At 38.6% G+C, this 13,790-nt stretch overlaps 1 protein-coding gene across 6 annotated transcripts in view; it reads left to right on the forward strand.

Moving 5' to 3' along the window:
* The window catches only part of VEZT (vezatin, adherens junctions transmembrane protein), a 65,557-nt gene extending 52,331 nt beyond the window's left edge, over positions 1-13,226 (forward strand). For 4 of the 6 annotated variants that reach the window (XM_051784031.1, XM_051784032.1, XM_051784034.1 and 1 more), the window contains one exon: positions 1,757-13,226. In XM_051784031.1, the coding sequence (XP_051639991.1) occupies positions 1,757-2,334 (578 nt within the window). In that variant the 3' untranslated portion in view covers positions 2,335-13,226. Of the gene's footprint in view, positions 1-964; positions 1,294-1,756 lie in introns of those variants that run through there. The other 2 variants (XM_051784036.1, XM_051784037.1) reach the window with 1 other exon arrangement.
* The last annotated feature ends 564 nt before the right edge of the window (positions 13,227-13,790 follow it).

Consider the following 13,790-nt stretch of genomic DNA (forward strand, 5'->3'; position numbering starts at 1 on the left):
GGTTGGATTCAAAAAAAAAAAAAATAAAAAACATCATCTTAGCAAAGCACTAGACTTAAGCAAGTTTTCCAAGGCCCACCACTATGGTAATACTGCTTACAGTCTGGGCAGTAGGTAATTTATGGGAGTGTAGCTTAGCTAAGCTTATATTTTTGGTCCTTTGGCATCCTGTTGAGCCAGTAAAATGAAAGTGCTTTTGAAAAGGTGTACTAAGTTGTTAGTGGCTTTGTTTTCATTTGTCAAACATTGTAAAACAACTTTCTCCAAAGCAAAATCCTTTTTAGCCTTTCCCTAACCTCTCCCCTTCCCCTCCCCCCCAAAAAAGTTCATTCTGAAAGTGATTGTGTTGTATCCAGCTGTTGCCCCTTCTCATACCTTGTCCATACAATAGATCTTATACTGCTATTTCTCAGCTTTGGAAAGCCATACTCTCAGAACTGATGAGTTGCACCTTGCTTATTAACTAATCAACTCTGCAAATTGACCAGCTACCAATCTCTATTGGTATCTATTTATTTTTTGAGAAATTTTGGCTTTCAAAGGATTGTTTGGAGGAAGTAGGCAACAAGTTTGCTCCCAAATGATAAGATTACTGTGCATATTCCTGCCTCTTCAAGCAAATGGGCAGAAGTAAGTAGCAGTATGTTTTATACGAGATGGGGAAAGAACTACTCCGTTAATAACTAAGATGAGTCTAGCGCAGTGCTCCTTCAGCATAAAAGACTTTCAAAAAAACAGTACAGTATAAATTTAAAGCCTCAGTTTTTCAGTGTGCTAATGAAAAGAATTATCAATATGACAGCCATAATGATGTGCCTGCTTTCAGCTAGTAAAATTGTAAATATTGTAAAATAAAGTAAATATTACTGAAATAGGATGCAATTGAAAAATCCTACTACCATAAATTTTGTTTCCCATGAAAAGTTCGTGTATTTCCCAGAGTTATTTTCGTCTCTGCTTACAGGGGTAAAATCAGAATGGAATTAGAAAGGGAAATGCAACTTGGGAATCTGCTGTTGCCGCTCTCATTTATGTTCGTGCTGCTGCTGTAATGGAGCTACTGCAGTTTAGGGAATCCCTTACTTGGAAATGGACATTATATCATTTTCTTAAAACGAAAGACGTCTGTTCTTCAAGAAGTGATTGTACTGAGTTGTACTAACCCTTAACACTGGGAGGAGAGACTTCCTGGCAAGCATCCCGTTGCTGGCAATGGGACTCGCTGCTGCTACTAACTTCAAGAGAGGCTAAATTAAACCACACTTTATTTGAGGACATCTTACCTGATTGTATGAATACATGTTGCATTTGTATGTTGTGGCGTTGGAGATCGGGTATTGCCTATAAGGACTTTCTCGTGTACCAGCTGTCTTTAGTGGGTTAGGTAAACTGTTGCTTAAAAGGCGGACAGTTCAAATTTGTGTGCTGGACAGTAGTTACACTTGGGTTTTACTTTAACATTGAATGCATCATCTGTGTTCGATGTCGGCTTTAAACACGACCCATTTTGCGCTGTCTCTTCGCATCACAGATTTTAAGGAATAGTTACAACAAGTAGCTATCAAATTTCACTTCAGCTTTGTGATTAGAAAACACTTTTATTTTAAGTTTTGTCGTGGGTTTTGTTTCTGTTGTTTTAGTGGGTTCTGAAGCCATTTTAACCCTTATAATCTTGCAACTTTGCAGACAGAAATAAATTATTTATATATAGCAGCTTGCTTTTAGTTATCATTTAATTTTTTTTCCCCTTTTTAAGCTGCAGTGAAACCCTTGCCTTCTGTAGAACCACTGAAGCTACTAAATAATTTGGAATCACATATGAATTCAGATACAGAAAAGCAGGACTGCAGCCAAAGTGGTGATAAATCTGAAGAAAAAGACTCTAATCCGCAAGTGACTGCTGCTGATAAAAGCAGGACAGAATATTTGTATGAAGATCCTGAGACGGAGAAAAACAAAAACAGTACTGCAGATGAAGGTGTTTCTACAGGGACTGAAGAAAGAATGTGTTATCAGAGTGAAGGGGAAGCTGAAGAACTCAAGCCGAGCAGTATGGACGGAGTAGAGGTTTCACAGCCTCCCTCTAAGGATGCATTGCATTCAAAAATCAAGCAAAGGCTGGCCCAGCTCCACATATCAACAGATTTAAACTTCACATCTGGTCTGGCTGCACAAGTTGCTGCCAGGTCTTTCACTTTTACTACAATGCAGGAAGAGACTTTTGGAGATGAGGGAGAGGAGGAGGAAGAGAAGACAAAGGAGCATGAAGACCTTGTGGAAGACTGTGAGAATGAAGATGGAGGCTCTGAAAGTGAAGGAAAAGTACAAGTCTGAGCTGAGCTTTGTTAAACCAACAGCAGGCAATTTGATGGAAAAAAAACTAAGGTGAGGTGTGAAGGTGAAAATACTGGATGGAAAAAATAGGAGACCTAAATATAATACATCTTGTTCCCTAAGTCTGATACACTGAATAGGACTTCTAAGTATATTGAAAATTTGCAGGTAAGAGAAGTTTAGGCTGCATTCAAGAAATAGATGGCTGTTCCATTTTTAAGGTCCTAGTGATGGAGGTTGGAATTGACCTTTGTGTTTTCTGTTTTATTTATTTATTATAATGTATTGTGGGTTTTTTATTTCTAAAATGAAGGAAAAACAATGTCTTGATTGACAACAGACTCCGGTTTTTGCTTTCTGATTCTGTTGTCATGGTATCAGTGTTTGTTCCAGTAAAAAAAGCCAGGACATTTCTTTTAGAAGAACCTGAACTGTTCCCTGTGATCTTCCCCCACCACTTTTGTTTCACTTCTTGTATCTGCAGCGTGTTGACTAAGCCACAGTAGACATTTGTGATTCTGCAGCTAGTGATGTGGCACCCAAATAAAATGTAGAATTTTAAATAAAAACTTGAAAGAGCTAGTATTTGATATGTCCTGGGGTATGGGGCTGAAATAGTATAAAGTTAGTCATGCTTCATATTAAGGTTTATTTAGAATTTTATGAAGGGTTAATAAATGATTTCTAGAAGTTGTAATTCATGTTAGAGAAATATGTTGTAAGTATATGTTAGGGAAGGCTATAAGCACACCAGTAGAAAGCACTATAGACAGCTAGAAGCTATCTGTTGGATTGACAGTAGGTGAGAAGTAAACACCTGTGTATTAAATCAGCTATTAATTATTTGTTAACCTTTTGTAAATTGAACCTTAATATAATTGTTTGATTGGATATGATTGATTGTACATTTTTGTTTGTCCTAAAGTAATTTTCTTAGAAGAAAATTATCTGAGAGCTTAACAACATGCAGTACTTTGTTTAAACAGCATACTTGCTTTTCCCTAATGTTCTTTCACTTTTCCTTAGATCACAACTATAACCTGTGTGATTAAGAATCCTTGAGAGAACAACAATTGTGTATTTTCTAAGGTGTATCTTGTAACTTAGTTAACTGACACTGATGTCTGAATGTTTGGTATGAGATTATGTGGGTTGTTTTTTTCTCTGTGGTGATGTTACAAGGAGCAGGAAACTGCTCATCTCACAGAGGAGCTGGTAATGATTTCACTGCCCTCTCTTCCTTTTGCTCTCTGACACAAAATGAAGCTCGGATCCCATGTCTCTAATGACAAGAGCGCAGCTTCTTTGTGTGGAATACTCCGACCTGGATACACTGCATCAGTTATTTAGAGTATTTACTGGGTTTTGCAAGTTCTGTAGGGCAAAGGTTTTTTTAGATGCAGGTGGTGCAGAGCAATGTCTTTCCTAGGATGCTGATGGGAAATGGGAAAAGCCAACAAAAGTCAGCAGATTAGGGTGGAACTCTTGATGATATGTCAGAAAACAAGTGCTTTCTTTCAGTCTCCCTCTCTTCTATTAGTGATTTTGCATGAACACTGTGAAATATGTGGACTTCTTCACAGATGGTAGAGAGGTAAATACCAATTAATAGACAAGGGAGTATGTGACTTACATGTTCTTTCACAATATAATGCCTGTCTTCTCCCTCACACACAGGTTTTGGGAAGAGAATGTCTTGCCGTTTTTCTTTGACCAGTAACACTGTGTTCTGTGCCCTTAGTTTTGTGTAAGTGACTGGAAACTGAATGGTTGATGTCTTGGGGGTGTGGTAAAAGAAAAAATCAGATGTTTCTCAGAGTGTATTGAGAAGCTAAGCCTCCTCTTAGAGGTAGAGTATATTCTTCTGTAACCGGTAAAGATTAGACTAAGATGATGAAACACTTTTATTTTCTCTCTGGTAAGCAATTTTTTTTACCAAGTCTAGAACAGTTACTTTGGATAAATTGTGTTTGAAGCATTGTCCATGCTTCTGAAAAAGTCTTCCTCATCCTTGACTTGAGATCCTTGAGTTCACAAAGTGCCCAGATTTTTTTTTGTTCCTGGCTAGTTGTTCTGACTCCCTAAATGTATGTTCCATTAATGCTTTTCCATAAACTCATTGCACCATCATCTCATGATCTGATGTTGTGTATCCCGGAAAGGATACTCCTGAATTTTTCCAGTGGGATTCAAATCATAGTTTATAATGTGTATGGCTGTGTTACCAACCTGGAAAGATGATCAGATTTAGGATATGAATTATTACGGTGCTCACAATTTTGGATGAAGGCAGTAGTAGCCTGAGTGCTTTGCATTGCTACTAAAATTGGTTTCAGATCTCACATTTATAAAAATTGCCATCTCTTTATTCCTTTGATGCAATCCTTAGCAAAAGTCCTGGAGAATCAACTTTGGTGGCCCGCTTGGAACCTAGTTTTGTTATGTGTTGATCTTGGTGATGAAACTGAACTAAAAAAACCCATCCGTCATGAGTTGTTCATTTTCATCCATCAGTTGTGTCAACGTAGGGTTTCGTGGCCATGTTACAAAACAGCTCATGAGTCCACCCTTTTTAGGGATTACTTTTCACTGTTCTTATTGCAGTGATGCCATTTACAGTAGTTACCTCCAAACAGCTGTATCAGGACAGACTGCACTGCTGGTGTGAGACTCGGGATTGTCCGATAATTATTGCCCAGTAATTTACATTATTGGCAAAGGTGTGAAATTACAGCCTTGACATTAGACATGGGTATGATCAAATGATGACTTTTTGGAGGAAGTTCTGATCCTGCTTTGAACAAATTGATTTTCTACAAGCACTTTAACTGATTTCCGTGGTCTGATTTCCGTGCAGTCTTAGAAGCTGCACATATGAACACGTGGGCTCACTTGCTTTCTCTGCCTCTCATCACATCTGTATATGACAGCCATCAAGTCATTTATTTTCATTTATTTAATATTCTCCCTGCAGAAAAATATGGCTAGCAGTGTACAGCACACAAAGCATGACTTCCCTTGATTGATAACCAGGTTCCATCTACGTGTTATGCACTCTGTCATAATCCAGATTTTCTCATAATTATGTCATTTGCAAGGACTGGACCATACATGCTGTATGTTCCTTCAAGAACCTGAGAGATTTCTTGGCAATCACAATTTGTTGCTACATTTAAAATAATGTATATGATGAACACACTGAAGTGTGCATTAGCTCTAAAGAGTTGTGTTAATATATTGAGCATGTCGAGGTCTGAGTGCTGTTCTGTGTTCTTTGGCTTGTTACCGGAGATACAGATTTTTGTGAAAACAGAACATTTGCTTCTTAGGGCTTTGTAACTTTTTGAAACATGCTAATCGGGAAATCCATACTAAATAATGGGTTATGCTGAGGGATATCAGCAGCCAAAATTCTTTATGAAGAGCAGAGCTAACAATAAATGCATTTTCCCTATTCCATTTCTAGTTAGCAGTTCTGTGAAGTTGTAAGTAGAAGCAAGTAATTATATAGGGTTAAGTAATTTCTTCTCCTTCTATCCTACTGGAAGACACTCCAAAGATAATATTTGCTTCTTAGATTGGATTGCAATATGACACTACATCTTTTATATCACTTCACTTTACAGCTAAAGATGTAGATAAAGGCTTAAATGGGGGCAAAGATGTGTAATAAGAAGATAATTTGTCCCTTTTGTTAAGTGTATGTCTTCACGACAGAAGTTGTAAAATAGTTGTGTCATGGAAGCAAATGTAGAGAGTGACAGATAATCAAGCATCTTTCAAATGGAGTTAAATGTGTCTGTGTCAACTACAGGCGAGATTCGCAAATGTAAATCTTCTGGTTTCGGTCGTGGCAGTGAGACAGTTTTACTCCCAACAGAGAATTGCTGGACATCACTGAATCTTGCACCTCATTTTCTAAGTGCAAGATGGAACCTGGTAGAGTAGCCAGTTTTACTGAGGTTTCAGACTTTGTCCTGAGCACACCTGTCTGTGTGACTGACACAGTATTGGAAATTTGTGGAAATTTGGAAATGTGTACTGGAAGTGCAAAGTTTGCAACTGTCTCATTAATTTATTTTGTAATAAAAAACCCGTTAAATGGTGGACCGTGTGGAGTTGTTTGCCCACACTGAATTTTGTAATCTTGTAGTCTATGCCTTTTTTCTTTCTTTCCTCTTTTTTTTTTTTTGACAGAAGTGAGGTCAAGTATACTAAACTGCCCTTGTTCTTTAAAGTATTTAGTGAAAGGCTACTGTTTCTCTGCAAGTGACTTGTTCCCAAGGCTAATTACTCTTTAGAATTAACAGGGTTTCACACAGTCTCATCTAAAAAAGCTGGCATAGTGTGAGAATAGCACTTGGTCAGTGTAAAGAGCCAGGCTGCTCTGGGATCTTGTCTGTGACAGGGACTAATAGCAGATGCTGAGAGAAGAGTATGAGAAAAGAGAGATTTTTAGTGATACTTACTCAGGATATTCCTCAACAATTTGTGGCTCAGGCACTTCTTGAGCCAGTGGTGGTGGTGGCTGGTCAGCTTAACAGGTTCCAGTGGAATCCCTTTCCATAAATTTGTTCAACTTCATGTTTGGTCAATTATTCCTAGTCCCAGTGCCAGTATGCAGTCATCTCATTTTATTTAAGAATGAGATTTGTCAATAAAGTTTTTTGATTTTTCTTTTCTAAAACTGAGCAAGCCCACTTCCCTCAGTCCTTCTACAGAGGTCATGTTTTTCACCTTTTGTGTGCTTTCCTTAGAAATCTGTCCAGTTTTTGAAGTGTAATGACCAAAGTGTGGTGCAGTACTTCAGACATAACCTCAACAGTGCTGAGTATGGAGTAATAATCACCTCCCATAAAACTGTGAACCATTCAAATATATTTGAGTCCATATAAAAAAAAGAAAAATCTTTTCAGATCTTTTACCTCTACCCTAGCTATTAGAATGACAAATGAAAATATTTGGTCTAATGGAGGAGAAATATTTATTCACTGTCAGCAGGATTTGGCTGGACAATGTTTTTCTTTGCTAACAAAACAGAAAGTTGTTAAATAAAAATGATCTTGCAACAGCTGCCACCTGGTCTAACACAAATTAAGATGCCAAACAACACTTGTTTAAATTTCAGCTTGACTTTCCAGAGCTTTTTTGGTCTCTGATGAATAAGTATGCATTACAAAATATATTTTCACACAAGAAACATGGATATACGGATGTCAGAGACCGAACTGAAGACCTCTGTGGCTAATTTTTAAAATGCTTGATAGTGTGCTTTATGCATTTTCTCATCATATTTAATTCCCTCCTGTATATGGGGGTTTTTTGCCACCTTGGATTTTACGTGCCCGAAAACCCACTTTAATTTATATGACTTGGAAATTTGTGCAGTAATCAGATACTTGGTAATGGTACCATAACTGTGGTAATAAGGCATAGTCATAAGTAGGGGAGAAATCTACCTGCCATGAACTTTGCTTTGTAGATGGATACAGCACTCTAATATGAAAGTGTTCTCAATATCCTGCCTCACCTTTCACGCTGCTGTCTCTCTAGTTATTGTCAGGTTATCAGAACACAACTTGGCTCAGCAGGGTGAACGCACTGTTAGCCCACATTACACTTTCTAAATTGAACACAGGATTCTGAAGAAGTGACTATAATGTAGTAGATGAGGAAAAAGTTTGTTTCTCTGTTACAAAGTGGCTTATTTTAAAAGGGTTGAGTAGGACCAAAACTTGGATACTTTCTTATGTTCAGCATGTTTTGACCCTTTGTACCTTCTCAGCTTTAAATCTTAAAGGCCTTACGGACAGTCTGCTTTAAGGGGGTGCAGTTCTATAGCAGCTTAAACCACTTCATGGCTGTGCAATTCCAGTCCCTCCTTTAGGGTGACTTTTGTGACCATTCAGTGATTCAGGACATGCACAGGACTGGAAGTACATGAGTGTTTTAACTTGCAGCTGGCTCCCTGAATCCTAATGAGGATAGTGCCACTCATTATTTTCCTCACTCATTTTGACTCTTTTTTTGTTGTTGTTCTTGAGGCCTAGGCTGCCCAAGACTGTTTTATTCTCCAGAGTCTCTAAGAACTGTTTATGATAGTGCCAGTAAAACTGAAATTATCGTGCATGGTTTTTTCTACTTACTGTTTTCACCCTTCTGGTCTCTCTGACACCTATGGTCCTCTCCCTTTACTACCGCTCTTAAGACATTCAAATTTTAAAATAATACACAAATTCTTTTTTATTTGTGTTTGTAACACTAACGACTAGATCTAGAATTGTGTACTGACTTTGTCACTTGACTGGAGAACTGAAACAGAAGGTGGACACCATCATGGGGAGTATACAGTCAAAACAGAAATAATAACAGATCGCAGCTCAAATTTATACCACACTTTTGGTGTAAATTGGCTACTATAAGTAATTCTGACTTACTGAAAAACATCAGTTGCATTTTAAAAATAACTGAAATTCTAGTACAAGGTCCCAAAATAAGTGTCATTAGTTGGCTAAATTTGTGCTCAAATCTTCACATTTAAAGACTGCTTCCTGACCTTCTCCAGCTGCATGGATGAGAACTGAAAATAATCTCAGATTTCTAAAGAGAGTGACGAATCCTTTCCGTTACTTTGAGCTATTAAAACCAGGTCCATTCCTAAACAAACAAAAAGAGAAAAGTCAGTGCTTAATATGTTCAGTAGTCATTGCTGACAGAGAATTATGCATTTGATCTCAGTAGAAGCACCATAAATGTAGGCTGTTTATAATGTTTGATATCTGTGTTTCAGTAATAATAATAATAATAGTAGGCTTTCAATGTATTATGGGATAAAAGCCAGAAACCTGCAAATTGTCCTCCAGATCTTTCATCCAAAGGCACAGCTGGTCAAATTTAAACAAGTTCATGCTGGCTGTTCCTGCACTGCTCAGTATGACATGGTGCTCAAAGTTTTTAAAGTCCTAACGTGACTATTCACAGACAGTCTGCTTGCACCTGTGTGCCTGAGGTCTGCAAAGCTTGTAGAGATCACAGGCCAGTGCTGAGGGAAGCCTATACAGGAACAGGATGCCTCATAAGCATTTTATGTTTATTGTCTCTGTCTTCCTTCATTGCAGCCTCCATGCCATATGCAATCCCACTCTTAAACTTTTTCCTTCCCACCTTTCCTCTTCATAGGCCACACAAACCAATTGGGGAGGGTTTTTTGGTTTGCTTCTCACCTAAGAGACTATCCTGTAATGCACCAGGTAAGTTATCTCCAATAAGAAACTTAGTGGCCACACTGCAATGGATGGGGCCTGGGCACAAGGCTGGAGAAGCTCCTCTGGATTGATCACTTCTGGGAAGGGTTCTACTCAGGTGATTGACTGTGGAGGTGCTGAGCTAGACTTGATAACTCTGCAGGTACCTTTCAAAGATCCAGTTTTTGCGAGGTCCGTTCTTTCCTCTGATGTCTTTCTCTCTCCCCCCTCTTAGCAGCCTTCAGCTCTTCTCCAGCATTCCTTTGTCAGCTGTTGAGGAATTTGGCCACTTTTTCCCTTCAGTTCTGAACACTTTGTCTAAACTTTATGAAATGACAGGCTAGAGGAAATCCACACCAAGGTGCTGCTGCACATTCCCAGTCATAAACTCATAAACAGAAGTGTTCTTGTGGCTGTTACAATGTTTGTCCTGACATTCCTTCTAGGGAGGTTTGATCTACATTTCAGCCCGACTTCCTGTTTCTTCCTGGGCTTCAGAACATTCACTTCCAGGAATTTTCCTCCTTAATGATTATAAGATGGTAATATCTCCTCAGCAAGACTGATCCTTGAACAGGTGTTCCTCATTACATGAGCCTTACTTGTTCTTTCCAGTGGGAGGGTGGCACAGTCATAGCTGCGTCTGCCTTCCACTAAACAAGCTTGCTTCTTTCTGCAGTAGGGGCTGAAAACGTGCTTTCCAGCTGCTATGCCAGTGTGCTCTGGCTCCACAGCTGCCCAGTCTTGAGTTCAGGAAGCTCTGGGATATAGCAGTTGTGCTTAAACCTTTCCCACTGACAAAGAGCATGTATTTTCATACTACAATTATTACTAAATCTCCCCTGAATTGAACTATTTTGAATTTTCATTAAGCAGCATTAATGGATTGTTTCTTAATTTGAGGGATTTGTGTGAGCTTTATAAATATATATATATATATACACACACACACACTTCATATTGTACTGTGTATTTCCAGGTATCCCACTGCAAGGCTTGTCAAGCAAAGAGGTTGTATTTCTCTCATATCAAACTATTCAGTTACTTATCAGAAGGTAAACAAAAACTTAATTCTTGCTATTTAATGGCAAAAGAGTTGAATTGTGTTCTACCAAGCAGGCTCTGTGGAGGTATTTAAAACACATGCTAATTTTACACCTTTAATTAGAAAAGCTATTTTACTTTGTTTTCACTTATCAAGGCTTTGCACCTGAGCTGCTGTGAGTGCCTGTGTGCCCATCTACCCTGTCTTAAACGTGTAAATAAATACATGTTCCTCAACATTTCCTGCCTGCTAAGTCTTAGCATTTCCCAAAACAGGACCTAAAGGCAGCATGGATTGCCAAGGAACCACAGGGAGGGGAAAGAAAATAATCTTGATAAGCTGCTGTTTAATTGGTTAATAAATGAGAGCTAAAATATAAGACAAAATGTTTAAAAGAACAAACTGCAGCAAGAAACTTCTGGCAGGGCTACAGAGGGAAGTCACATGATACACTCTGAAGTTTGCAGACACTGGGAATGATCCACAATTTCTTGTCCATGTGAAGTGGAGACAGGAAACACTCACCAGACTGGTAGTCTTCAGCAGCTTTTTCAAAAAAGCCTCTATTTTATCTCCATTTTATTTCCAGAGGAAGACTTGGTGCTGCTGTGGTGGTGTATCAAGCTATATGTAATCAATCTCTGTATCTCTTCCTTTAAGTTCTGTGTGACATCAGTCTCCTTCCTTCAACTGTACTGAAAACCCATGTGGTTTGGCTCCACTGGGAATCTCTTCTGCACCCACCCTTCCAGTTGCTGATGCTGCTTTAAAAACAGTTGATTAGATCGGTCTCAAGGAGGTTTAGGTCAGCAGGTCCTTAAAGCAGTTATGAAGCCTGGGGCCTGGTCTCATAACTCAGGTTCTGGCTTGGATGTAGGCAGAAGCAGGGAGACATTCCTGGATTCTGTCCTGTCTTTGTGAAAGGGTTTCCTGCCAATGATACTCTCCCAAACCCTTTTGTTTCTCTTTTTTGTACTTTTCCACTTTACCTCTCTCCTTTTTCCCATAGATATGAATCAGGACCTAAAGTCTTTTTTGCATATTTGATTGTGTGCATCACCAGGATTATTTTTAAGCCATTTTTTAAAATTTGTGCCTGGGTTTTCCCAGTTTCAGACGTAGTTTTCTCAATTGTAATGCTAACCACTTTCAAAGTCTTTTTGGTTGCTGTTATTTCTCTGGCATCTGTAATAAAATTCTGTCTCACTACTGCCTGTATCATTTTTTCTCCTTATCCTGTATCCCTGACAGTTGCCTAGGTGGCGTGGATGTGGCTTATCCATCCTTCAATTAGTAATGATTGAATGGAATAGGGAATGCTTTTAAAGGGATGCACAAATGCTGTATGAGCACTTTTTTTGATCTTTTATACAGAAGTTTATTTATAATTTCACTTTCATCCTGAAGATGAAATTAATTTTAAGCAATCCTGGCAATAGTTTCTGCATTATATTTTGCTGATTCCTCAGTACAAGCACTTTAGTAATGAACACTAATTACTCTTGTCTAAATAAGCGATGACTGAAGAATGTTTTTCTGTGTGTCACATACTTCCAGCTACAGCTTCCCATCATCCTTCAGAGACCTGTGTGCTGTGGCAACTATTATCAAAACCCCTTTAAGCATCACCTAAATGGCTTGGTAGGTGGGCTTTTAGGAAGAGAATACTGTGTCAGGTAGATCTTTAAGAAGCTCTGCAGGAGATGTATTTATTCTACTTGTCTAGCTGTATGACTTGTAAGAGACAAGCTTTCTTTGTATGTTTTGAAAGTGCCAAAATAGCAGCAACAGAACAGACTGGCTTCTTTTATCTGAAGCTTTGCGGCTCCCTTATACTGCTTAGACTTTATCATCAAAACAAAGGCTGTGTTCTGCTGCTGTTAGGAGCAGTGGCTGATGCACACCTCTTCCTGTAAACATTCCCTCACTTGGTTTTAATGTTAACATCTGTTGACCGCTCTTCCCACTTAGGTATGACTCAGTCTCACCTAATTCAGGGAAGGGAAGCTTAAGTATTACTGGGGAAGAAGGAAAATAATTCGATTGTGAAAGGCAAGGGGAAAGTTGATGAGGCAGGAGTATTTATTCTTACCGATTGAGTCTTGCTGCCTAATTGGTGCATAATCTGTTGCGCAAAAGGTTTTGCTTATTCTTTGCTGTTTCCTGGTTTTCATGTTTGTTTTCATACTGAATACTGAACAGATCCAATTGCTGCTGTTAGAAGGAGAAGTCTGTCTACCAAAAGGGATCCGTAATGTTTTCCTTTACTTGGAGATTTTTTGAATTCTAAATTACTTGTGTGTATACTTCATAATGTACCATATGCAAATATTCTTCAGGAATTGATACTACCGCTTCAGACAGTCAGTATTTTCTATGTAAGAACTGTACGTTTCCTATACTGCCAAGAATGTATATATATCTATGAAGACTTAAGATTGTATCTTTTTGAGCAAGCCTCTTTCTTCAACCATCTGAAATTTTCTTCCTGTTTCTCAAGTTCTCTGCTATTTATTAGACACTTGTGTTATATTGTGTACTTTTTTGTATCAGTTGTATTGCTGTATTTCTCCTTTCTGTCATTAAAACCTGTTCTTCTCATCCTTCTGCTGTGCTGCTTCATATTGGAAATACTCACACTGTATCAAGTAACCTGCTCTATTGTACTGGGTTGGGTTGAGATGGAGCCAGACCAGTCCTAAAAAGCTGGTCATTCAGACTTCTATTATATTGTTCCACTGATCCCAACATGTAATCAGTTTTACTGTATTAAGCTTCCCTAGGGTTATTTTGCAGCATTGTACAGACTCTTACAAGATAGTGAAGAGGAAACCCAGAATGGGACACCCATAGTATAAACAAATGGACGAGACACAAAAAATGTAAGTCCGTAAGTCTTATGAGTGGTTCTGCTGACATACACTAAGAAACGAGTGGTCTTTCTGAGTGAAGCAAGTTTTGAGGAGGAATTTGGAAGAGGAATCCAAGGGCAATTTTTTTCCTAGAAATGTGGTTTCAGTTTCAGTCAGTTATCTGTGCTGTCTCCATGCTTAACTCATCTGCCAGATAAAGAAGAGGGGAAAAAGGAATGCAGGGTAGGACCTATTTGCTTACTTCCATTAGAGAAACAGCTGATTTACAAACAAGAAAATGCTGTCTCCCAAGAA

The sequence above is a fragment of the Manacus candei genome, unplaced genomic scaffold (assembly GCF_025592945.1).
Source record: "Manacus candei isolate 608988 ecotype Guabito, Panama unplaced genomic scaffold, ASM2559294v1 h1tg000018l, whole genome shotgun sequence".
Lineage (NCBI taxonomy): Eukaryota > Metazoa > Chordata > Aves > Passeriformes > Pipridae > Manacus > Manacus candei.